General features: G+C 38.4%; 2 protein-coding genes and 1 long non-coding RNA gene across 3 annotated transcripts; 2 read left to right on the top strand and 1 right to left on the bottom strand.

Moving 5' to 3' along the window:
- Positions 1–377: 377 nt before the first annotated feature.
- On the top strand, positions 378–1164 carry LOC311275994. Its single transcript, XR_014625021.1, has 2 exons — positions 378–462; positions 624–1164. It is a non-coding gene; the product is annotated as an uncharacterized lncRNA (long non-coding RNA).
- A 1106-nt stretch (positions 1165–2270) lies between these two features.
- Positions 2271–8700, top strand: nde1 (nudE neurodevelopment protein 1). Its single transcript, XM_084385368.1, has 9 exons — positions 2271–2727; positions 3623–3727; positions 3920–4073; positions 5783–5931; positions 6036–6172; positions 6350–6535; positions 6620–6705; positions 6811–6944; positions 7071–8700. The coding sequence occupies exons 2-9, from the start codon at positions 3642–3644 to the stop codon at positions 7117–7119; spliced, it is 981 nt and encodes a 326-aa protein (XP_084241494.1). The 5' UTR covers positions 2271–2727; positions 3623–3641; the 3' UTR covers positions 7120–8700.
- A 104-nt stretch (positions 8701–8804) lies between these two features.
- Positions 8805–24128, bottom strand: myh11b (myosin, heavy chain 11b, smooth muscle; the record flags this gene model as incomplete). The annotated part of the gene is made up of 41 exons (XM_084385380.1): positions 8805–9404; positions 9546–9747; positions 9833–9941; positions 10013–10221; positions 10321–10444; positions 10529–10617; positions 10696–10824; positions 10909–11070; positions 11222–11434; positions 11550–11762; positions 11845–12093; positions 12221–12373; positions 12665–12769; positions 12887–13093; positions 13296–13440; positions 13527–13739; positions 13821–13992; positions 14073–14196; positions 14300–14437; positions 14628–14834; positions 14951–15082; positions 15169–15277; positions 15416–15576; positions 15669–15738; positions 15840–15961; positions 16236–16435; positions 16605–16719; positions 16929–17102; positions 17198–17371; positions 17455–17607; positions 18466–18584; positions 18678–18773; positions 18856–18999; positions 19185–19283; positions 19417–19480; positions 19576–19668; positions 21429–21455; positions 21930–22029; positions 22393–22420; positions 22959–23115; positions 23793–24128. 40 exons carry the CDS (start codon positions 24126–24128, stop codon positions 9547–9549), a joined length of 5835 nt encoding a protein of 1944 aa, XP_084241506.1. The 3' UTR covers positions 8805–9404; position 9546.
- Positions 24129–24524: the final 396 nt, after the last annotated feature.

The raw sequence follows: 24524 nt of genomic DNA, 5'->3' as shown, positions 1-24524 counted from the left end.
TGCTCAAACAGCAACATTACACACTAAAGTTAGAAAGGTGAAATCGTAATCAACCACCACCCCTTTAAAAGTGTTGATCTGTGTTTTTTTTGTTTTTTTAAATGATTTGGATTCCATCTAATTCTGCAAAAGAAATGTTAAAATTATTAAAATGATTATTTAGCACTGTACATTACTAAATCCTATATCACTATACCTAGATGGTATAAACCCCATGTCTTGTAAAACGGGCTTGTTATCAACTATGTTTAGCAATTTGCTTAAAGCAGATGCAATGTGTTTTTTGTATTTGTGGGCGAAACTGTTCTGAGACCTAAATAGGGCAGTGTAGTCCTGCTCCAGATGTTCATACTGACGCACCCACAGGGAGTGGCTTTCCCTCCACTGTATTTTGTGGGTAAATACAGTAACTGACAGACAGAAGTGGAACAAGAGCTTCTGTATAACCTTTGAGCTTTCTGAGTAAGTGTACTTCATTTCTTTTAATTTTGATGTTTATAGTATTAGTTGGTGGTAAGTTACTGAAATGACATAATTTTAGTATGAAAGCATGTAGGTTTTTTCTTTATGTGGTTTTCATGCTCTAAGGCTGAGTTCATATAGATGATCTTGCATTTCTTTAGATCGAAATGCACTCAAACAGATCTTCTGTCCGGACTGAGACTGATGAAGCTGGTTCGTACCCTGAAAAGACTTCGCACAAAGGAGTGAAATGTGGATGGAGTCACTTTCAAAAGCCAGCCCTGGCCATCTTCATTGGGAGTCTTCTCTTTGGCACAGGCACTGCACTGTCCTTGTTGTACTTCACACAGGTGGGCAATGTGCCCTATTTAGTAGGACCTATATTCTTGTCTGTGGGGCTGATGTTTTTGGTCACTGGACTTGTCTGGGTGCCGGTCATTAAGCAGAAGATGATCCATACGGCCATGACCCAAATGAGCCATGGCAGACCTCTGCTACTTGAGCAAGGAATTCATGCCCAGTCCTGTGTTACCATTTCATAGATACTATGAGCTGTGGCTGTTGAAAGAATTATTGTTTTATTTATGGGATGGCATGTAAATCATGTGTCTTTATCCTGTAAAATGAGAATTTTTTTTTTTTGTGTGTGTGTGCAATCTATAGATGTGTCTTCCGTTGTGTTTTTTTTTTTTTTTTTTTTTTTTCTAGCAAATCCCTACAACTGGATTAAAATGGCTTCAAATGCTCACCGCTGAGGTCATCAGAGGTCAGAATTAATTCAGCTCTCAGGGCCTCACAGAAAAAGCACAAATATGTAGGTCAGCTCCAGGAAAAACCTTTAGATTAACAACACGGAGCACTGTTTTTGTCTACCATTAATTCATTTATTGATTGATTATGATTTAATGTATTCAATTATTGAACATAATTATTGTTATAATGTTAAGCACATGCTGGTTGTCGTAGTGACTATTGTGTATCGGACTTATATTTCTCCAGGTTACGTTCTCACTTAATTTTGGGAAATAGTACTAATAATTATGTATGATTCATAAACAAATTGTTTTTGGGGTGTTTTCAATTTATTCAATTAACCTGTTCACAAAAGGATTCGTTCTCGAACACGACTGAATCGGTTTGAGCGATCAACAATTCACCGAAACCCATTTGTAAGAGCAACTGATGATTTGACTGATTGGGCAAAAAGTTATTCAGAATAGCAGACATTTTTATAAATAAACAGCATTGCAAATATGTTCACGACATGATTGTGACACTGCTTTGTCAACGCATTAATGTAATGCAAATATTTTGGTTTATAAAAGCTGAATCATTGCTGCTACTAACCGAACTGCCACATTAAATTACAATTATTGTAAAAAAAAACAAAAAAAAAAAAACGTAATGCAATAAATACCAAATAAATATAAAAATGAGTTGATATGCCATGTCGTGATTTAAAGGGATAGTTCACCCAAAAATGTCAATGTTGTTGCTCACCCTCATGTTGTTCCAAACCTGTATGAATTTCTTTCTTCTGCTGAACACAAAAGAAGATATTTTTAAAGAATGTTGGTAATCAAACAGTGGACGGCACCCATTGACTTAACGTTACATAATATATATATTATATATATATTTTTTTTTAAGTCAGTGGGTGCCGTCAACTGTCTGGTTACAAACATTCCTTCTTAACTGAAGAAAGAAACTCATACTGGTTTGGAACAACTTAGGGGTGAGTAAATGATGACAGAATTTTCATTTTTGGGCGAACTATTCCTTTAAGGTATCGCGTGATGACGTAAATTATGCAATGGCGTAAAAGAATCACGAAACGAATCGTCTGGGAAAAAAATCGATACTATGAAACTTCTCATCGCTATTCGCTACAGTCAGTTATAAATATTTTAAAGGTTTCGTGCAGTATTTTTTTAGCGCCGTCTAGTGCCCGACGAAGATAAGGGAGGATCGCTTAAAACCATAGACTTCATAAAAACGTAACCAAACAACCAACCGTTGGCTTGCAAAATGATGGCATCATTACAAATCGGCCAATCAGAAGAAGGCATGAAACAAACCACGAGCTGAGAGTTTTTACACAACAGAAGGGAGAATCCTATTGTCACGAGTGTAACGTGCCAGAACATATTTTTTTTCAGTTATTTTATTTTCAAGAATCTGAAACATATTTTTAGCTCAATATTGTTTCTCACAGGAAATAGATATTTGGAAGAAAGCAACTTTGAGCATTAACGTTACCCGAAGGTAAGTTGCTAGCTAGCGTGATGACTCTTGTCTTGATAACTGTTATTGTAACGTTAACGTTAATAGTTTCATCAGTTCGGCTCAGTATGAGATAGTTATCTAAAACGCTCGTCGCCATACTCTCAATAATATCGTTGTTGTAATATACAACCATTTAATCCAGCGTACATGTCAACATCTTCTGCATCCGTTGTCGAAGTAACGTTAACTGTTAGCATCTATCAGCGCATGCATCCACCGACAGTTAATAAAACTTTGAGTGGCTGGTTTGCTGTTAGCCAGTTAGCAGATAAGACTGCTGTCTTTACATGTTGAGAGGAAGGTTATGTATTCTGCGTCTATTAATAATCTTAACTCTAGCTTAACATGTTGATAATTTTATAGGAAACAGAACTGCATATCACTTTATTACACCGTCTGGGGATTTTTTTTTTTTTTTTTTTTTTTGTCGTTAGCTTAGCTTGGGTTGTGAATCCTTAAGACGTCTGCAGGTAGTCTTAAATACTGACATATTGCTGCTGTTTAAAATGGTAGAGCAACAGTGAATTGTACGCCTGAGGGGAAATATCTCTAGTTTAGTAGTTTTTCAAAATCATCACAAGTCACGCCCTTCCTCTTCTGTTTTTCCTCGCTATTACAATAAACTGTGACTCATACAAGAGGAAACTATTTCAGTGGTAAAACAGCTTTGTCTAGTCTCTTCTCTGTTCATGGTGTATGTACATTGATTGTGCTCATGTCTTATTGCTATTGTTATCATTTATTATTTTTGCATTGCATTTTCAACTTGATACATTTGTAACTCTCTCTCTCTCTCTCTCTCTCTCTCTCTATATATATATATATATGTATATGTATATATATATATATATTTTGATGGTTATTATTTTGCCAGTAAACCTGACTGAACAGCAATGAGTGAGCCTGAGCCAGCAACATTTGCATCTGTTGAACAAGAGAGGGACTACTGGAAGGAGCAGGCTGCCAAATTCCAGCAGAGGTACATGAGTGTTTTTTTTTATTATTTTTTTATTCAAACTGAAATTTGATCTACAACAGATGTAAAGTAACTTTAGGAAAAGCAAGGCAGTTTTGCAGTGCACATGTTTGCTGCTAAACACATCGAATAGAAACAAGTATAAGATTTTGCTTTACAACCCACACTCATTTTATTGAATGACTGTGTGTTCAGGGCCGAGGAGACGCAGGAGGAGCTGCAGGAGTTTCAGCAGATGAGTCGAGACTATGAGGTGGAGCTGGAGACAGAGCTGAAGCAGTCTGATGCCCGTAACCGCGAACTCCTTTCAGCCAACAACAGACTACGCATGGAATTAGAGAACTACAAGGTACCGTGGAGCATCATAGACATGGTTAATACATTGCTCTTTTAGAAGATTTATGGTAAACGACAATCTCTTTAAATATCTGCATTGAGTGATTTAAAAGATGATATTCCCAAGTCACACCATAACTGTTTGCAAACCTGATATAGCTGTTATTGTTTGCAAAATGTGGCTCAGTGAAATATTATTATTATTATTATTATATGGAAAATTGTTACTTATTCTTGTTTTTGTAATGAATCAAATTGATCTATTACCCCAAACATGTATGTAAACAACAGTAAAAAGCTGTTAACTGAATTGCTTTCTTCTTTCCCTTTTGGAGGTGCTGTGTCACTGATGTCTCATAAAGCATGTTAATGGTGTTTTATCTGTAATATTTGAATACGCATTTTATTATCTACAATTGACTTTCTTTCATAAGCATATAACCACAGATAAAAGCCATTTAAATCTTCCGTGACAGAGCGTGAACATCCAGAATGTCTGTCTGTTTTCCCCCAGTATTTAGTGAATAAACAATCGCACATTCACAGACAAACAACAGAGATCCGATTCAGGATGAGGAAAGCAGCTGATGCTTATTTCTGCATCAGTGTCTGGAGGGCATGGAGGCTCACTCATGATTTTACTTGAACAGAAACATGGTGGTAAAACCATATTGTTGATTGGGTTTCAGTCAAATTACATCACATGCCAGTTCATTCCTCTGAAGTAATTGCCTATATCAGTATTTGCTGATAAGAGTCCCCAAATGTTGATAATTTAAGGACATCATATTAGAATGATTTCTGAAGGATCATGTGACGCTATAGCTATGCTTCCATCCAAAGTTGAGAATTCAACTTATGCGCAAGATTGGAATATTGTATGAAACATTTGCGAATAAAGCATCCATCCAGTGAGTCAAATAAAACAAAATCTTCATTCCTGATAAACTGGCGATAAATATATCTAACAAAAATCGAAGTTGATACAGTAGAAGAAGCCACTGTATATATAATATAGGTCTATAATATATTCTATATCTCAGTATAATAATATAATGCAATAAACACGATCATGTTATCTTGCTTTCTGATGCTGTTCGGGAACGTAGTTGACGTTTCTGGCAGGTAAATTATTGTGAACCACTTTGACGACAGACTTTGTTCAGGCATTTCAGAATGACCAAAACAGCATTTCAGATGCTATGCAACGAGATCAGTCCGCTGGTTGGTCCATTTATGCCTTCCCATCGTGCAGTCTCCTGACTTTTTAATGCGCGTCGAGGAATTTATTCGGTAAATGTCCATCATAGTTTATGCACATGGTTTCTTATAAGTAAAAAAAATGAATCTGTCTCTGTTGAGCGCATATTTTTTTAATTTATGCGCATCTTCACGCTTCCATCCAGCATTTTGTTTTGTAATGCTATATCCCAAAATGAGGTAGATGGAAACATAGCTATTGAAGACTGGAGAAAGGATAGTGAAAATTCAACTATGACATCACTGGAATAAATTCCATTTTAAAATATATTCAAATAGTAACATTGTTTTAAATTGTAATATTTCACAATATTATTGTTGTTTTTTTCTGCATTTTTGGTCAAATAAATGCAGCTTTGGTGAGCATGAGAGACTTCAAAAAGTTTTTTGTTAAAACTACAGTTCATTTTTCTTTCTCATGAAATGTTTTATCTCCTCTTGTGTGGTCTTGTTTACTAACAGGAGAAGTATGAAACGCAACATTCGGAGGCAGTCAGGCAGATCTCGTCTCTAGAAGGAGACCTGGCAGAAACCACAGCCATCAAGGACCAACTGCACAAGTATATCCGGGAGTTAGAGCAGGCTAATGATGACCTTGAAAGAGCTAAGAGGTGTGTTCGGTGCTTTTGCCAGTAAAAAAGAATAATAATAATCGGTTATACATTCAAGATTTTCATGATTTTAACAATTTATTCCTAAAATCCTGCTCTTACAGGGCTACTATAATGTCACTTGAGGACTTTGAGCAGAGAATGAATCATGTTATAGAGAGAAATGCCTTCCTTGAGAGTGAGCTTGACGAAAAAGAGAATCTTCTAGAATCAGTACAGAGATTAAAAGACGAAGCCAGAGGTAAACTCAATGGAAACCTGTTTGTATATACACCATTCACTCTTAACTGATGAACTTCTATTAACTGATGAACTTCTTTGATAGTCAGTAGTATAATCACCTGATTTGTCAGTCTCAGATGTTTTAACAGATTCAGTGTTTGTGAGCTGGTTGTTTGCTATCTTTCTCCTCGGGCAGATTTAAGACAGGAGCTGGCTGTTCAGGAGAAACAGGAGCGCAGGTCATCGATCAGCCTCTCTAAAGATGCAGAGAAGCCAGAGGCCACACCCGCAAGATCTGCCCTCCCATCTCTCCTCGCCACACCCTCCAGACCTCCAGGCTCAGGGAGTGCATTCAACACACCCTCAGCTTCCTACAGCAGAAGTGAGCTCAAACACAGCACTGCCACTCATTTCGAACTTTTAAGAGTTAACATGTTAAAGTTAAAATTGTTCCTGTCATGTCCAGTTGAAGGTCTGACTGGAACTCCGCTTACCACATCTGCACGGATATCTGCCCTCAACATTGTTGGAGAGTTGTTGAGGAAAGTCGGGGTGAGTCCAGCTGTAACTGTGAACATTACATCACCAAATAACACACACTCTTTCAGGTGAGATGGGTCTGTAAGTTTTGATGAGAATGTTTTGTTCCTGTTTCAGAACCTCGAATCAAAGCTGGCGTCATGCAGAGAGTTACACATCCTTGAGAAAACACCCAGCCGTGCAGCAATTGGCCAGAGTACACCAAGCATTTCACGGGAAACCTCTGAAATCCCATCCAACACAAATGGCCTGTATGATGAGTCTCATAGTCTCACTATTAATTTCAGAACATCTCAATAATCAACCAGAATTATGTAGATTGTACCATTTCTGGCTTGTTGCAATAATTTTTCTTATTTCTGTGTTATGTGTTGCAGGATGGTGAAACGGTTGGACTTTGGTACAGGATCCAAGATAATGCTCTGAATAAAGTGCATAATCTTGTCTTTCGTTCCCACGTCATTGGAAAAACCAGTATTCCCAATACATTACTATGGAAAAGCTTTATTTTCAGGAGCTAAAGCATATCTTATGCCTCAAGTCTTCCACTATCTGAGAAGGGTTCTGCTTGTACACTCATATCAACCCTGCTATTGTGTCTATAATAACTGTTCACCAGCTCTCTGGCCCGTGGGCTGAAACTTTTACCTGTTGTTTTGCTATTGTGTTGGAGATTTGCATTGTGTTTTGCAGATGTACTAACTCTTTATTTCACACTTGTTTGTTTGTTTGTTTGTTTTTTTATTTTTGTTTGTGTTGTTTTTAGGTATCTAATGATTATAGCAGTTTTGAAATGTATAATCTGCACTGTAATCTTGATTTGCTCTCTTTGGGACCATAAATTGGGAGAAGTGACTGAAAGTGAGTCCATAGATTCACCTCTGCAACCCCATTATATTTGGCACTAAACTACTGATCAATGTCCAGTGAAACATCTACTGCACATACTTATTGTTGGTCGCTGGACTGGAGAAATGTTGACTGCTGGTTTATTTTTTTTTTAATGCAGAAATACCTGGTTTGATTTTATTTTTTTAAACTAGCATTTTGATGAAATATGAGTTTGTTACTAATGGAATGTCGTGTCTTTAGTGTTTAGAGATGCAAATGATGTTACAAGGAGGTGGGTGAGATGTTGTGAGCTGAAGCTGCTGTGAGCTATTGTTGCCTCATAAGGGCTGATGTAAGTAACCAACGTTAGTGTTTATGCATGATGAAAACCTTTTTCTTTCTAGTAATAGCTATTGAACTCCTCGTTTAAAATGTTAGTGCCATCTTTGAATTCAAAGAATTCTTTTTCTCTACAGTACTGGAGAGTAATTGCTTATCATATCATGCACTGAACGTGAATTTAATGTGCCTTAATTTTGTGGCCATAATAAGCTTTGCCTCAAAGTTAACTTGTGTATTGGGGAACTTACTAGCCCGAAAGGGACTTGCAGCTTCTCTCGCTATTCTTCCCAATGTATTAATTCTCTGATATTTCAGGGATTCGGGGATGAAGAGAAATTGAATTCTGAGAGGAGTTTAATCCCTTAGTTTTCACATTTTTCTCATTTTTGAGTTGTAGATTTATTTGAGCAACAAGCGATTATGAATACTTCAGTGAAGGGTACAGATATTTTTATGTTAAAAATAGAAATGTAAGGAAGAACTGATACATTATACATATATCCAATTTGCCTAGAGGTACTAATGAACAATTATAGAAATAGAGAATGATGGTTGATGGGAAGATTTAGCACACTTGATTGCATCATCTCAGGGCCTCGTGTAAGCAATAACCTCAGTAAAGGTATCATTACTGTCCAAATTCTGTATTTGTCTCTATATGCACAAGGCATGCACAGTTGCCACTTGTATAATTGTCAACATGACTTTTCTTTGCTATTAATGAACCTAAACATCTGCAATATCCATGCATTCCTCAGCAAGGGCAATGCCTGTCTGTAAAATCATTTTGTTGGTTTATCCATAACCTACAAAATAAATGTCTAGTTAACAGGACTGATTATTTGACTCTTTCTTTTCAGAAATATTATTGTTACAGAACGGACAGAACTCTTGGTTATGGTTTGCATGTTGCACAGATTTCAATCTTTTTTTAAAAATTGTTCTACTACAAAGAGAGCCAAGTTTATTAAGAGCCCATCTTGCCAGCAGTGAATTACCCCTTAAATGCTTAAAACATAAACTTGACCATGGTACAGTGTGGTATAACTTTTTGGATCACTTTGTGGCATTTGGATATATACTATGGTACCTAAGTGTTATTGAAACATGGTATCGGTATCGTACATGTCCAAAAACCATGGAGGTATGATACCATGAATTTTGTTAGTGATAGAAATCTGGTTGCTTGTAAAATCCTGGTTTCACACACCCCATTACTGTTAGTCAGTTTGAATGAGTGAAGAACATAAGTACCAAATATAATTTTTAGGAGATAGTCAAGATTAAATTAGTTTAAATTATCATTCAAAAATTACACACAAAAAAAAGATAGTGAGAGGCTTTGGGAATGATTTCTTCAGTTGTTATCCTGGGTGCCATTGATTGGCTCCATTTGAGGTTCCTCAGGTTGACCCACAGGAGTAGCAGAAGGATATTCTGGCACCTCAGAAGTTTCCATCATGCTCCTGCGTGCTTTTCTGAAGCTCCCGCCTCCACTACGCCTTAATGGACTGCTGAAAGATGAATCACTGCCACGCCTGAGGAACATACGAGGAGATAAGAAACCACACGTCCCCAAACATACCTCCTTCAAACGTGCACCCCTATGTCTCTGAATGTGCATTACTGCAGAACACAAAACGGAGGATGTCAAAGAATGTGATTCTGACTTCACATACATTACAGAAAGGGGTCACTGCAGAACAACCTGAGTTTGCTCCTGAGTGAAGACACTTCTCTGCTCAGGGCATTATTGGTCTCGATGGCCTCATTCAGCTCTTTCTGAAGTTTACGGCGAGCAGCAGTGGCACGCTGAGACTCCTCGTCGCTCTCCTCCATCTGTATCTTCAGCTGCCTTGCTCGCAGATTTGCTTTCTCAACCTACAATGTGGATGACGTCAGTCAGAGTTTTCAGTGTCATGAAGAAGACATAGGACCTCAAATGCTTTACATGAATCCTTCATACCTGGTCCTTATACTGCTCCATCTGTTTTCGTTCATCCTCTATCTGATTCATCAGTTCCTTTAGTTTCTTGTCCTTCTGCCGCATGGCCTTGGCAATGGCCTGTCTCTCCCTGGTGAAAGAAACTAGTTGAAAATCCATCTGTCTTTACAGCCAAATCTATATTAACACTGATGATCTCACCTGCTCTCATGGTCCAGTTGATCCTCCATTTGTTGTAACTTGGTGTCTAGGACAGCTACAGAGGCCCGTTGTTTGGACTTGACCTGTCCCTCCATCTCCAGCAGCTTGGCCCTCAGCTCTTTGTTCTGCCTCTCCATCTGCTGCCAGCCACTCTCGTTCCTCTGAGCATTGGAGCGTTCAATTTGCAGCTCATTGGTCAGTTGATCCACCTAGTTATAGATAAAATGATCTGTGGTGTGGGATCACCTTGAAAGAACACATTCACTACAGCATCGAAGTGGATGAATGGCACAACAACACCCAATTACCTCCTGCACACTTCTCCGCAGTCTCTCACTGAGCGTCTCCATATTTGCCTGTTCCTCATCAAGCTCCTCTTCCAACTGTTGGATCTTGGCTTCCAGGCGACGTCTCTCATCAGACATGCCGGATCTACCAGTGGACAATAATTGCATATGGTGTTATTCCAGTTTAAGCATCATTTTTCCATTTTGCACATGCTAATTCCCAACTTACTTTCCAAACGAGCCGCTTGCTATCTCCCCTGCTATCTCATCTCTCTCTCGTTCAGATTGTTTGCGAGCTCTCTCTGCTGTAGCCAGTTCCTACAAAGGCATTGACATTACAGTTGTATGGCAAGATATTTAAACTCATTTCCATCAACCACTTGGTATCATGTATACCTCATGTAAGTGTAAGATTTCTGCCTCCATGGCTCTGGCCTTTCTCTCACATTCTCTTGCATCAGAAAGAACCTCCTTGTGGGACGCTCGCGCATCTTCCAGCTCCCTCTGGGAATCTTTTATCTGTGTCTGTCATGGGGAAGACAACTAACATAGATGAATGTTGACAAAGGCTTGGGAAACTAAAATAATTTGAAGGTTTGACCTTCTGACCTGAGTCTTGCGGAGTTGTTTAATGGCCTCGTCCCTCGCCCTGTTGATTGCGTCAACTTGGTCTTCAAGGTCCTGCAAATCCCCCTCAAGTTTCTTCTTGGCAGCTGCCAGTGAAGTTCGCATCTTCTGCTCATCTTCTAGCTCAGTCTCAAGCTCACGTACCTGCGTGCCAAGTGGGTAAATATAAGAGAATAATTGCTATTGCTGATTGGGGGAGGGGGATGAGTCTACAACAAGTACCATGCAGTTCAGATTCAGGAAAATCTACAAAGCATCGAGCAACAAAAATCAAAACAAAGAAATCCATCTTCACCTGCTTGAGCAGTTGTTTCCGCTTCTCTTCATTTTGCTCCTCCCTGCCCTGCAGGTCTCTTTGAAATTGGACTTTGAAGGCCTGCATATTGACTTCCATATGGAGTTTAGCATCCTCTGCAGTCTGTAATTCATCTTCAAGTTCCTCCATCTGAATTGTCATCTCTTCCACTTGAGCCTCCAATCCACGTTTGGCCTTCTCCAGCTCATGGACCTTTCATTGTATTTTTATATGCAACTTTTAGTAAGCTAATTTCAGACAACAGCATCTCTAAATTGACTAAGAACTACTGTCTAACTTTCATGTTACTATATAAATCACAACTCACATTTCTACCCACGTCATCCTTTGAACTGATCAGATCTTCCATCTCAGTCCGAAGTGCCTTATTAAGTTTCTCTAATTCTCTTAAGGAACTCTGGGATTCTTCCAGTGCTCGATTCAGGACCAAACATTTGGTCTCCTTCTCCCGTGCCTCTGCCTCTGCACAATCACGCTCTTGAGCATACTTGCTGGAGATGGTTTTCTCGTCAGAAAGCATCTTAATGAGGGGAAAAAAAATTAAGTTGCAGAAATTCTACTGTGGAATTTAGAACAAATTAGTTGAAACACAGAAGTGAAACCTGGTCAAATTTCCGTTGTTTCTTCTCTAGATTTGAAACCAGCTGTCTCTGGTTGTCCAGGTCCACAAGCACATCCTCCAACTCTTGCTGAAGATGATTCTTGTTCTTCTCCAGTTTGTCATAGGCTGCAGTTTTCTCTTCGAACTCTCCATTTGTGGCCTCCAGATCCCTCTGTATTCGTCTCTTGCTTTCTTCAAGCATTTGGAAATTGCTGGAGTACTCATCCAGCTTCTTCTTTGCATCTGACAACTATAGTAGAAACAAACTTATTTAAACTCCTTCATTTGTACGTTTTTATTTTGGCACAACTGATTGCCATATGCAGAGATGCTTTATGAAATTATCTTGGTGTTCTTTGCAATTATGCAAGACTGACCTGCGTGTTAAGGCTGGAGACCTGTCTCTCCACGTTCCTTCTGGCTTCTGCCTCTTCCTCCATTTGTTCCAGCAGACTGTTTCGTTCATCCTCCATTTGACGTAGCCGAGTGGAAAAATTAAGTTTTTGACGGGTCTCCTCACCAAGTAACTCCTAAATAGGCAGACAGACTAAACATTAAGTGTCAAGTGCTTCTCAAAATAGGTATTACAACTTGATGGCTGTCATAATTCTTTAGATCTGGGGCTTTTTTAACCCCCAATTATGATGACCCCCTTCCCAAAATATGAAGGCAGCTATATATTTTCATGTAAAGAACCATTTAAGTGAAAAAAAAAATGTATTTATAAATTTTATAAATATTATCTTGCTTTATTTGACTTTCTATTTGTTTTGTTTTTTTATATTATCTGACAACAAAATAGAAATAACATTTTATACAACCTGTGTATCCTTGAGCTGTGAGTTGAGGCTGGCAACATCCTTACTCAGCTTGATGTTCTTGCTCTCTGCCTCATTGAGGATGCTATTCACATTGTTATACTCCATCTGAGAGATTTTACAAAAGACATCCATCAGGAAGTTCTGTACAGAAACCTTGCATTGTTTCTATAGTAATATTTTTAAAGTGTTTATTCAGAGAATACGTCTGAATGTAAAACGCACAGTCAGTTTAGACACTGCATCTCCAAGCTCTTCCCTCTTCCTCTCGCTGTCATTGAAGCGAGTCTGAATGTCAGCAAGCTGGTTCTCCACCTTCTTCTTCTTCTGTTCCAAATCCTGCTTTGCATTGCCCAGGGAGCGAAGGTCTCCATTCAGATCTACAACCTCCTTATCTAGAGCCTGTTTCGCCTTCTCCAGACTGGCCTTGGCCTGTGTTTCAGGTTCAGTTGCGGAAATAGAAATGTATTTACCTTTAATCATTTTGCAGACCCTTATATCCAAAGGATTTACAAACAAAGAAACCAATATGAGATAGAAAACTGTATTAACAATGTTAAAAGTGCCAAAACAGTTATTGCCTGTGCACTGCAATTTTCTTTTGTTATACGTCAACGTTGAGCAGTTTTCTTACCCGTTTGGATTGCTCTAGCTGTTGGCTAAGTTCATTAACAGCCTGAGCATGTTTTTGTTTCATATCTTGCACTTGAGCCTCATGGCTTCGGCCTTCATCTTCTATCAACTTTTTCAGCATGGCCACCTCCTGCTCTCTTTTAGCCCTGTCCAAGAAAGATACTAAGATCTAGTCTATCATATCTTGATTTGTAAATGGTAAAAAGATAATAAATGACTATTTGAAAATCACCGTAGCTCTTGTTGCGCTGCTGTGGTGTCTAGTGTGTCCTCCAGTTCAGTCCTCAAGGCCGACAGCTCTTCTTCCAGCTCCTTTCTGGCCTTTTCTGACTTTCTACAAGCCTCCTGTTCAGCATCAAGTTCATCTTGAAGCTCTGAGACAAATCCTTCCATTTCCCGTATCTTTTTCAAAGCATTGCTCTTCTGAGCTGATTCTTCTTCCACGCTGGTCAATATACAGATGGTCTGGTTACAATGAGCAGTAATGCAATGTCTTTAAACAGTCATTTATGATGTAACAATATACCATGCTTGAAGTTCCTGAATTGCCCCTTCACTTCTGGCTTGTTGCGTCTTGAACTCTGCTATCTGGGTCTGCAGGTCCTTTAGTTGTTCCTGTACATCATTATACTCAGTCTCCAGTTTACGTTTGGCTTTCTCTACGTCCTGTCGACTCTTTTCTTCCTTCTTCATTCGAACTGTATAGACACACAGAATACTGCTTGACAGTGTTTACTTCATTATTTGATTTGACAGATTCAAAGTGACAATGAAAAACCTTCAAGATCTGAAATCATAGATTCGTGTTTAGCCTTCAGCTTAGCCAAATTGTTGGCTTTTTCTTCCTCCTCAGCAAGGTTGGAGCAAAAGTCAGCTAACCGATCCTCCAACTGTTGCTTCTCCTAAATGCACAGAAGCAGCAGCCATTACTCAGATCTTATATTCGTTTTCCACAAAAAACAAAACAAGTATAATGATCCAAATAAAACTATCATCTGGTCAAACCTTCTGCAACTTGCTGTTTTGATCCTCCACAATGAGGAGATCTTCCTCAAGTTTCTTAATCTTCCCATCCGCAGCGCCACTTTCCAGTTGAAGCTTCTGTCTGGCATCTTCTTCTTTAGACAATTGGTTCTCTAAATCCTACACATAGCAATAGATGAGTACAGGTTTCTTATTTTCTTTACCCAAATCTTATGAGAGAGAAAATATAGAAACAAAAAAAAATACTATTTTCATAAGATTATAACAATCTTATGTTTGTGACAAATTACAGTCTCATTATTGTTATTCCTCTTGTTCATTAGTCTGTGATAATTGATCACTGCTCAACCTTGAGTTGCTGTTGCAAATTCGCCTTCTCTTGCTGAACAACTTGGCTTCGCTCCTCCTCCTCTTCAAGTCGAGCCTCCATCTCATGCAGCACGTCCTCCAGCTCTTGCTTCTTGGCCTCCAGCCGTATTCTCACCTCCTCAGATTCTGCATACAGCTCCGCCTCCTCCTGGAGCTTGGTCTGTAGCTGGTTCCTCTCCTCCACCACCTATTAAACATAAAATACACATACACACTCCAGTCATTCGTGTGTACTGATAGTGAATCAGGATGAATGATTGCATTGTAGTTGAGTTTGGATCACATATGCTTCCGCTCTTGTACCTGGCTGTGTTTCTGTGTGATCTCCTTTAGTTCAGTTTCAGACTTCTGGGCAATTTCTTTGGCTCTCTGAAGCTCTTCCTCCTTTTGATTCATCTCCTCGTCTTGACGAGTCACCTGAAGCAGGGGTTTGACCTAAACGAAAGCGTAAATTGATCACAAAGTGACCACAATGGTATTTCAATTTACATGGATAAGTGGATGTTCTGTTTTGCACGCACTTTAGTGAAAAGTCTCCACCACTGCCAGTTCCTGAGCGTCAGATAAACAGCGCAGTTCCTCTGAATCACTTTCATGGCTGTTAGCTGCTTTTGTTTAGTGCTGAATGCCCTGTAAAATTTGGATTTTAGAAACTTAACACTTGCACTATTTGTAACATCTTTAGCCACAATGTAACTACAATTGAAGTAAATACAGTGCAAGAAGATTCAAAGGTAGATGGTGTGCAATTATTTAACACGAACTCACTTTCTGCTAAGGAAGCCACGGGCCTGGGCCTGAAAGGCAATTATGATAATGGTCAGTTTCAGGTCACGTTCTTCCTCCAGCTGTGCCAACACTCCCGTACGGAAAAATATCTTGCTCAGACCAATCCGGTACAGGTTGGGGTCCAAGTCTAGATGTTTGATCTGATGATTAAAAAGTAGGAAGAAGTTGTCATCAAAGTACGAAAGGTTATAAAAATGTCAGTACAGTATAAGAAGATATTTGCTCAACTCACCATAAGGGTACTGGCTTGTTTTCCATCCATGAACCCTTTAGGAATAGCGCCTGCAGCTAGGACCTCATAGCTAGAAAATGATCAATAATTTTAATCGGTATTAAACCAAACATCCAAATGTACAAACTCTATATTTGAAATGATCAAGCATGTGTTTCAGAAATTACTCACCGCTGGCGGAACTCATGAAAGACGATGCGATTGGGGAAGCCCTGGCGACAGATGCGGATCCCTTCCAGTACACCATTACAGCGCAGCTGCTCGAGAACCAGGTTGGCATCTACCTTGCCAGCCTTAAGACAAAACAGTGAAAAACAGACTCTATTTTACCATTACTTTTACTGTATATATAAAATTCTCTTTAATTTTTACTTACTATACTTTTGAACTTTTAACTAGATTAAATATATTACTAGTTTAAAGCATACTCTCGGCATAAAGAAGATTTTGAGAGTTTGAATCCCATATTACACACAAATCATTTGAGAGCTGCTCTTGTCTACATTATTTAGTTGTACCAGTAAATATAGATTTGAATACCAATATTATGATATTTGCTGTGCATACCCTTTTTTCGTGGTTGGGAATGATGCAGCGTACAAAGTTTGGTTGAGTGTTATGGAGAGTCGTCATGAGCTTGCCAAGAGACTCTTTATACAGCTGTCCTACGGTGCGGAACATGCCTTTCTTGGACTTGGAAGCAGTAGGACCTGCGCTATCAGACTTAGCTATTTTAGCCATGGTTTCCAAACCCACCACACGGTCCACTACATGGGAACAAAGGGATTTCTTTCAAAATGCATTTTAGACCATTTAAAATCATGTGAGAAAATTTTAAAGCTTCCTTTATAGAGCATACATTATTCTCTTTCTGCTTAAACAGACAAACAGATGTGAATCATGTTAGTAGGCCTATTTTTCCCAACAAAGACTCACCCTCCTTCCAGACATCCTGCACAAAAGCACTGGAAGAGTTACTCAGTAGGGCTGTAACATTGTCATTGAGTGGGTCCATGTTTTTCGTCAACCAAGATGAGCCATTATAATCCACCTAATTCAAATTAAACATTACTATTAGATTAGTCATAACTATATATATATATTTTTTCCCATAATGGTCTCATGTTAAGCACTTCTACTGCTGCTCTACAATTGCTCTGTTCAGATAGATAGATAGACATGTTGAAAACAGTTGAGCTGTGTCACTTTTGATGTATTTAATTGATAAATAAAAGCATTCATTTTTGTTAAAAAAAATACCTTGCCAGCATAGTGTTGCACAGTAAAGAAAGTCTTCTCCTTTAGATTTTTGGGTTTGGAGAATTTGCAGTGGCTTGAGTGGGTGTTTGTGAGTTTTTCGACAAAAGAAACATCGGTTGCCTTCGGAAACCAGCACTCCTCGTCTAGCAGAGCTAGGATACCTGGAGGATTGTTCTATAAGAAATGACACAATTGAGTAACTTTTACAGATGATCAAAGATTATTAGCTTACACTTAAAATCTATGAATGGTGTTGTTAATAAACTGACTGGTCTCTCAATGAGCTCAATGCAGGGCTGGAGGTCCAGGCCAAAGTCAATAAAATTCCACTCAATGCCTTCCTTCTTGTACTCCTCCTGCTCCAGGACGAACATTGTGTGATTGAAGAGCTGTTGCAGTTTCTCATTGGTGTAGTTGATGCACAGCTGCTCAAATGAGTTATCCTGGGAGAAAGGGGGGAATGAAAGCCTCAAGTTTTGAAAGTTCATGTTTGGATTTTATAAGACTTTTACCATGTCAGACTCACCTCAAAAATCTCAAACCCAGCTATGTCTAAGATTCCCAGAAAAGAGGCTCCCTGGCGCTTTGTCTTATCTAGAGCCTTGTTGACACGTGCCAAGATCCAGCGAAACAGACGATCATACATGGCTTTGGCCAAGGCTTCAACTGCAAAGTCAGCCTGATAAATGGAGATATTATTATATTATATAAATTCACATATATATTACAAAAATGTGTCCATCTTCTTTTGTATTACCATTTCACAAATAATTGTCTTTTTGTTCACACTTTAGATTAGGGTCCAATTCTCACAATTAACTACGTCTTTTGCCTCAATAAACTACTGCTTATTAATAATTAGTAAGGTAGTTGTTAAGTTTAGGTATTGGGTAGGATTAAGGGATGAAGAATATGGTCATGCAGAAAAAGGCATTAATATGTGCTTTATAAGTACTAATAAACAGGCAATATCCTAGTAAAATGCATGCTAATAAGCAACTAGTTAATAGTGAGAATTGGACCATAAACTAAAGTGTTACTATATTTTTGATTACTAGTATAATATTACATTATTATAGTATAATTACACTACCCAAACAGAACAAGTAAAATATCTAGTCACATGATCCTATAACAGTAATGTATTATAACTATGGTAATACTGGCAGTGTTGCTTAAGATAAATATTATTTTGTTCAGAAAATTGCTGTCCTGTGTCAAAACATGAGTGGAATTGTGTTTTAGACCAGATGTGGAATGCCGATTGAGTGTGACCTGGACGCACAAGTGGTGACTTTGATAATAATATGATTGCGCCAGAAGAATAGGGTGACCGCTTTATTATGTCTGGTCTCTCTGTAACATCTCAGTGAGCTTTTATTACATTTTACACATGCACAGTAAAATGATTCAAGCTTTTTCTGACGTATCAGCGTGGACAAGAATCTTTAGGAAAATGTTAGTGTGGGCGGAGAGTGTTTTGAAACGCCATTTTGATACATTTTAATGTAGACATAGCCACAGTGTGATAATGCACCTGTTCTTTGGTCTGTGCCTTCTGTACCAACTCTCGCCCTACTTTAATGCGAGGAGTGAGGATGGCTTTGGTGAAGTCAGTCACATTAATCCCCTGCAGATGGCACACTTTCTGTGCAGCTGGTGGATACATTTAACACAACATATAAGCATTGTGTTTCAGCCTGGTAAAGGACAAGAGCAACATTACAGATTAATCCTGTGATTGTTTACCTGTGTTGTCTGGCATGCTGGCCTGCTCCTGGTTTTTCTCTGCTTTGAACTCAATGTTCCCTAGCTGCAGCACAGTAGAACATACTTTCAACATGCCTAAAAGAAACGCAACACTTCATGTAAAACAGCACGAAAAGATTGGAGGTAATGTTATAATTGGCAAAGTTTAGTTAAATACCTATTCTTTCCTCCTCACTGAAGCCCAGGACCTCCATGGCCTCCAGAGTCTCAACCAACATCTCATCATCTTGCTGGTTTTGTACCTGCAGGTGCCCAGCCACCAGGAAACGGTAGTTACTAAAGTCTTCTAGCAAGAGCTCGTCTGTGGAAGAGAATGATCGCTAGTGGTACAGTATGTCTGAAATGATGCAGACAACACTCCAAATGTCACAAACTGTGACACATTTTCTGCTTTTTTGCCGAAATCTGTATTCTTGAATGTAATCACACAAGATTTAATAGGCAGTTGTTAAAAATACACAGTAAGTAGAAATTCTTGGTCCTCACCTCGCATTTTTTCCACGGCTCCAGCCACCATGTAGTAGAAGATGTGGAAGGATCTTTCGATTTTGGCCTGTCGGATAGACCGAGACTTTTCCAGGAGGTCTGGATTCATTAAGGCATTAAGGTGAAAATGAATGTGCTTAAATTTATGGTGTAAAATCTGTTTGTTCTAATTGATTTTGATATCAAACTCTTCATAAAGTTAAAGATTAATTGGAAGGGCGTATTAGGATACAGGTTTCAATGTATGCTCCAACGATGTAGCCAGTGTTGTCAAAGTTGATTTTAATAAATTTACCCTGAGAAGTTAAAAACAAAAGTTTTTTTATACTAATGTTGATTATAATGATAATCAAGAAACATTCAATACCAAAACAATGAACTATTAACTCACAAATCTTGAGGAATTATCATTTTTGATGGTCTTTGCATTTCCAAATGCCTCCAGAATGGGATTGGCCTGCAGAAGCTGCTTCTCTAGCTCCCCCTGGACAAACAAAATGTCATTCATTGCCATTCAGTGCTGTCAAACCAAGAACTACTAAGCATAACATGTACCAAAAAGCTATTCTAATGCACTTTACATATTATGTAGTACAATTGTAATTGAAATTATTCAACCCCCATTGCAAATCAGGTTTATTGACAAAATGTACAGACTTTCAGCTTTTTGCAATGAACAAATCAAACTAAAATAATTAAAATAGCTCAACACAACAAATGTTTCAAGTGGTTTCCCCAAATTCAAAAAAAAAAAAAAGCAACTTTTAATGACTTCTGCAGTCTCAAAATTATTCAACCCCTTCATGGCAAGCATCTTTAGTATTTACCAGAACACCCTTTTGCTGTAATGACCTGCTGCAAATGAGAAGTATAACCAGACACCAGCTTCTGGCAGCGTTTCTGAGGAATCTTAGCCCATTCCTCGTGAAGACCGCCTTCTTCAAATCCCACCAGAGATTTTCGATGGGGTCCAAGTCAGGTGACTGTGATGGCCACTGTAGAATCTTCCAGGACTTCTTCTGCAACCAAGCCTTAGTGGAATTTGATGTATTCTTGGGATCATCCTGTTGGAAGGTCCAATGACTCCCAAGCTTCAGCTTCCTCACTGACTGCATGACGTTTTCTCCTAGGATTTCCTGATACTTCAATGAATCCATCTTGCCTTCCACACGCTGCAGGTTTCCAGTGCCAGAGGATGCAAAGCAGCCCCAGAGCATCACTGAGCGCCACCATGCTGAACTGTAGACAGTGTTCTTTTCAGCATATGCTTCATTCTTCTTCATCCAGACATACAGCTGATCCACAGGGCCAAAAAGTTTTGTTTCATCGCTCCACAGAACACAATCCCAAAACATCTGTGGCTTATTTATATGATTTTGAGCAAATTTGATCCAACTTTTCTTGTGGTGTACATCTTCGTCTTGGAGTTCTGATATGGTTTAATACGCGCCTTCCTGTACAAGCTGAAACCTGTTGCCACCAAGTCTTGCTGCAGGTCTTTTGCAGTCACTCGAGGGTTTTTTCTGAACCTGCCTTCTGAGAAATCTGGTTGCAGCCGTTGATAGCTTTCTTTTTCTGCCCCGTCCAGGTAGCGTAATCATGTTTCCTTTAACTTTGAACTTGCAAACTATGCTTCCAACTGTGCCTCTAAGAACATTTAATGCCTTCGCTATATTTTTGTATCCTGTTCCTTGTTTGTGAAGGATGATGATATCTTCTCTTAACTTTTTGGACCATTCTTTTGACTTGCCATATTTCTAACATGCAGTCAAACGTGACACTCAAAAAACAGTTCAGGTATTTCATGTGTTTAGTTCAAGCACACCTGGTGCAACTAATGCAGCCCTTGATTATTGCATCAGGAGTGCTTGAGACAACACCTGTTTTGCAAATTTTTGCTGTTTTGAGGGACTCTATTCAGGGGGTTGAATAATTTTGAGACTGCAGAAGTCATTAAAAGTCGCATTTTCAGTTGAATTTGGGGAAACCACTTGAATTATTTATTGTGTTCTATTTCAATTACATTTGTTTGATTTGTTCATTGCAAACAGCTGAAATTCTGTCAATAAACCTGATTTGCAATGGGGAATAATTTCGATTACAACTGTATGCATTCTGTGCTATATATGAAAGTAAAATACCATTTCAGGTATTGGTTATGTTTAATGCATATTGATTGACGTGTAAAAAGAGACAAAGACACCGACATCCAAAATGTATATGACAAGAAGCTCAGATACTCACATATGCTAACTGGGATCCTTTTTGTTGCTAAATGAAAGCAAATAATAAACAAGTTAAGATGGAAAAGTGCAGAGTATGACTCCAGTTTGAAGGTTCTACGACTTATTGTAGGAATTGTCTCGACAGTAATTCAATTAATTATTGTGTCTTTGATGCCCAGTGATTGCAAAAGAGAATCCAACAGTTGTGTTTTGTTTGATAAATGCACACCCACTAAAAATCACAAAGCACATGCCGAAGCACATCTATTATGGACAAAACTGTAAATGAAACCACCACCCATATATATACTGTATAGTAGCATTAATGTACTGCACCATGAAACATTTAAACACCCTGTTTAGTGCTGAAGAGTTTTGATCCTATCACAAAGATGTGACTATTATTCTAATATCAAATTCTCAACATTAATGAAGATAAGCAAAAATACTGTCATCATAACAGATAATGTATGAAGTATTAAATGTCAATGGGTTAAATTATAACAAAATTTGAACTCACAGAGCCGGTGTCTCTCTTCCCTTTGTGTGATGATGCCACAATAGCGAGGTACTGGATTACTTTTTTGGTATTTTCCGTTTTGCCTGCACCTGACTCGCCACTATTAAATATACATAAAGAATGCTGTCATGCTTCACATAATCATTAGCATAATAATTTACATATCAGACTGGTTTGCAAATATAATTATATTGTGCATATAACTCTATTATTTTAGGGCCCATGTGATATTTGAGCAGTCAAACTCAAGCTTGCAAATTCTTGCAAATCTATCTGCTGATCACATCTTTACTGAATGGTGCCTCACATACACAATGGATGGGCTTCCAGTGAAAATGAGTGGATGAGCCTAAATGCTTTACCACTAAAGAACTCGTCTTATTAGGCCTCTAAATATCACAGTAATGGATACAAATTTTAGCTCCCTATGGAGCAAATAACATGTCGGATATTTAGAACTCACGTGCAGAGAATAGACTGGTCCTCACGCTCTGTGGAGAGAAAAAAAAAAAACAGAAACATTTGAACTCAGTACAGGGCAAGAAATGCATGAATTGTCACAGTTAAGAACCTGAACGAGATTAACAAGGGGCCAGGCTGTCTAAACACAAACTCCACAATTGTTCACTGAAGGTCCCCACCTCTAAAATCTTACATATTCTAAATTGAGTACAGGGTGAGATTAACTTCAGATCTTCTTTCCAAAAATAGCTGTTAAAAAATTCAATGAGAAAGGGAAAGGCCCCATGTATGGCAATTTTGATGGCTGTAATCCGCAGCCTGTGAGACGCAGAGCCCGACACACGCTCTCCAATACACAGCTGCCTGAGCTGGACTGAATAACTATAAAACATGAATCATCTTCATTCTTCATTGCTGTGTGCAAATACACGACATAGAAAGCATTACGTTTGGCAAGAAAAACATGATTTTTGTATCTTGGATGAGAGACCAAAATGATTGTTGCTAGTATTAAGCCTGTTCATTTTACTAACTGTTTGTACTCAGTGAGTTCAGACTGGTGGTCACCTTGCAGCATGTTTCTATAGGCATTATCAGCAACGGAATAGATGTGGGGAGGAACCTCATGACGCTTCTTCCCCTTGTACATCTCAATGATCTTCTCAGAGTAGATGGGCAACATCTTATAGGGGTTCACCACCACACAGAAGAGGCCTGAGTACGTCTGAAGAGTTAACAATAGAAATATCAAATACATGTTCAAGATATATGCCATAAACTGGTACAAATGTGTTTCATACTATCAGGTTTTTGAAAGGGACCCCCACATATGAAATTATAAAGGCACCTACTGCATATATGGTCATGTATAAAGACTCATATGCTACCGTTTGGGGTCAGTAAGATTTTTTAAAGAAATTCATTCTTTTATTTGATCAAAAGTTAAGTAAAGATAAAGAAATGCTACAAAAGATTTCAATTTTAATAAAATGCTGTTCATTTCAACTTTCTATTTATCAAAGAATCCTGAAAAAATATATATCACGGTTTCCACAAAATATGGAGCAACACTACTGTTTTCAACATTGATATTATAATAATAATAAATGTTTATTGAGCTCCAAATCTGTTTATTAGAATGATTTCTGAAGGATCATGTGACACTGAAGACAGTTAACCATTTATTAAAATATATAAAATCTGGATATTTTGTATTAAAATATTCACTTATTGCACTGTTAAATGTATTAACATAAAGAGAAACGTTAAATTAGATTTGTCTATAGCTCTTCACTGATGTTTCGTGCAGAAACACGCCCTCACTTGTACCCTAACACTTATGACAAAGATACGATCAAGAATAAAAACTTGTGCGGTAAGGTGAAGTTTGAATGCACTTACATAAATGAGACCTGAGAAATACCTCTCCCTGAGGTTGTGCAGCACTGAGGCCTCATTCAAGCAGGTCAGTGCAGCCATGTCTTCAACCTTGTTGAACTTTGGTGGATTCATTTTCTGGATGTCATCTTTTTTGACGGTCGCCTTCCGTCCATTGTCGAGCTCAACCACCACCTCATTCTCAGTCTCTTCTTTGATGCTGGCTGACTGAAAACCTTCCTTTTCTGACGGTATCCACACCATCTTTTTGGTCGACCAATCGGCCTGGGCGACCCCAGTGTTTTTGAATTCATTGTCAAGGAACAGGAACTTGTTGCTTTCTTCGTTGTCTGGTTGCATGGTCATCTTGAAGTATTTCTGTAAGTTATTCTGTGAAGTAATAAGAACTGTGTTTTATCTGTCTGTATTGGCTCCTTTGACACTGTGATGGATGTGCAAACATAGCCTCATTTTATAGGCAAACCTTATAGGCCATATCTTTACCACTCACGGTCCACTTGTTCTATACAGCTATAAAGGTGATAATAAATGCCCCATGATCATCCCTTATATGGAGTGTGTCCAGTAAAAGCTTCCTCACACCATTGACATTTATATTAGCCGTTTTGTATTTAGGTATCTGATTAGCATGGCAAATTTTCAGGTCATTTTACAGTCAGTACGTCAAAGACATGTATAATCTTCTTAGAAAATATTTATACTGTTAAAATCTAATAAAATTATGGATGTTCTACT

The sequence above is a fragment of the Rutilus rutilus genome (assembly GCF_951802725.1).
Source record: "Rutilus rutilus genome assembly, chromosome: 1".
NCBI lineage: Eukaryota > Metazoa > Chordata > Actinopteri > Cypriniformes > Leuciscidae > Rutilus > Rutilus rutilus.
This window is presented reverse-complemented; position numbering and strand designations above follow the sequence as displayed.

What these genes read in the sequence shown, in the direction of transcription:
- nde1 (XM_084385368.1), top strand. Translation starts at nt 3,642, where the DNA reads ATGAGTGAGCCTGAGCCAGCAACATTTGCATCTGTTGAACAAGAGAGG. An exon ending in GACCTTGAAAGAGCTAAGAG is followed by an intron (nt 5,932 to 6,035) that starts GTGTGTTCGGTG and finishes CTGCTCTTACAG; the next exon opens with GGCTACTATAATGTCACTTG. An exon ending in CCATCCAACACAAATGGCCT is followed by an intron (nt 6,945 to 7,070) that starts GTATGATGAGTC and finishes TATGTGTTGCAG; the next exon opens with GATGGTGAAACGGTTGGACT.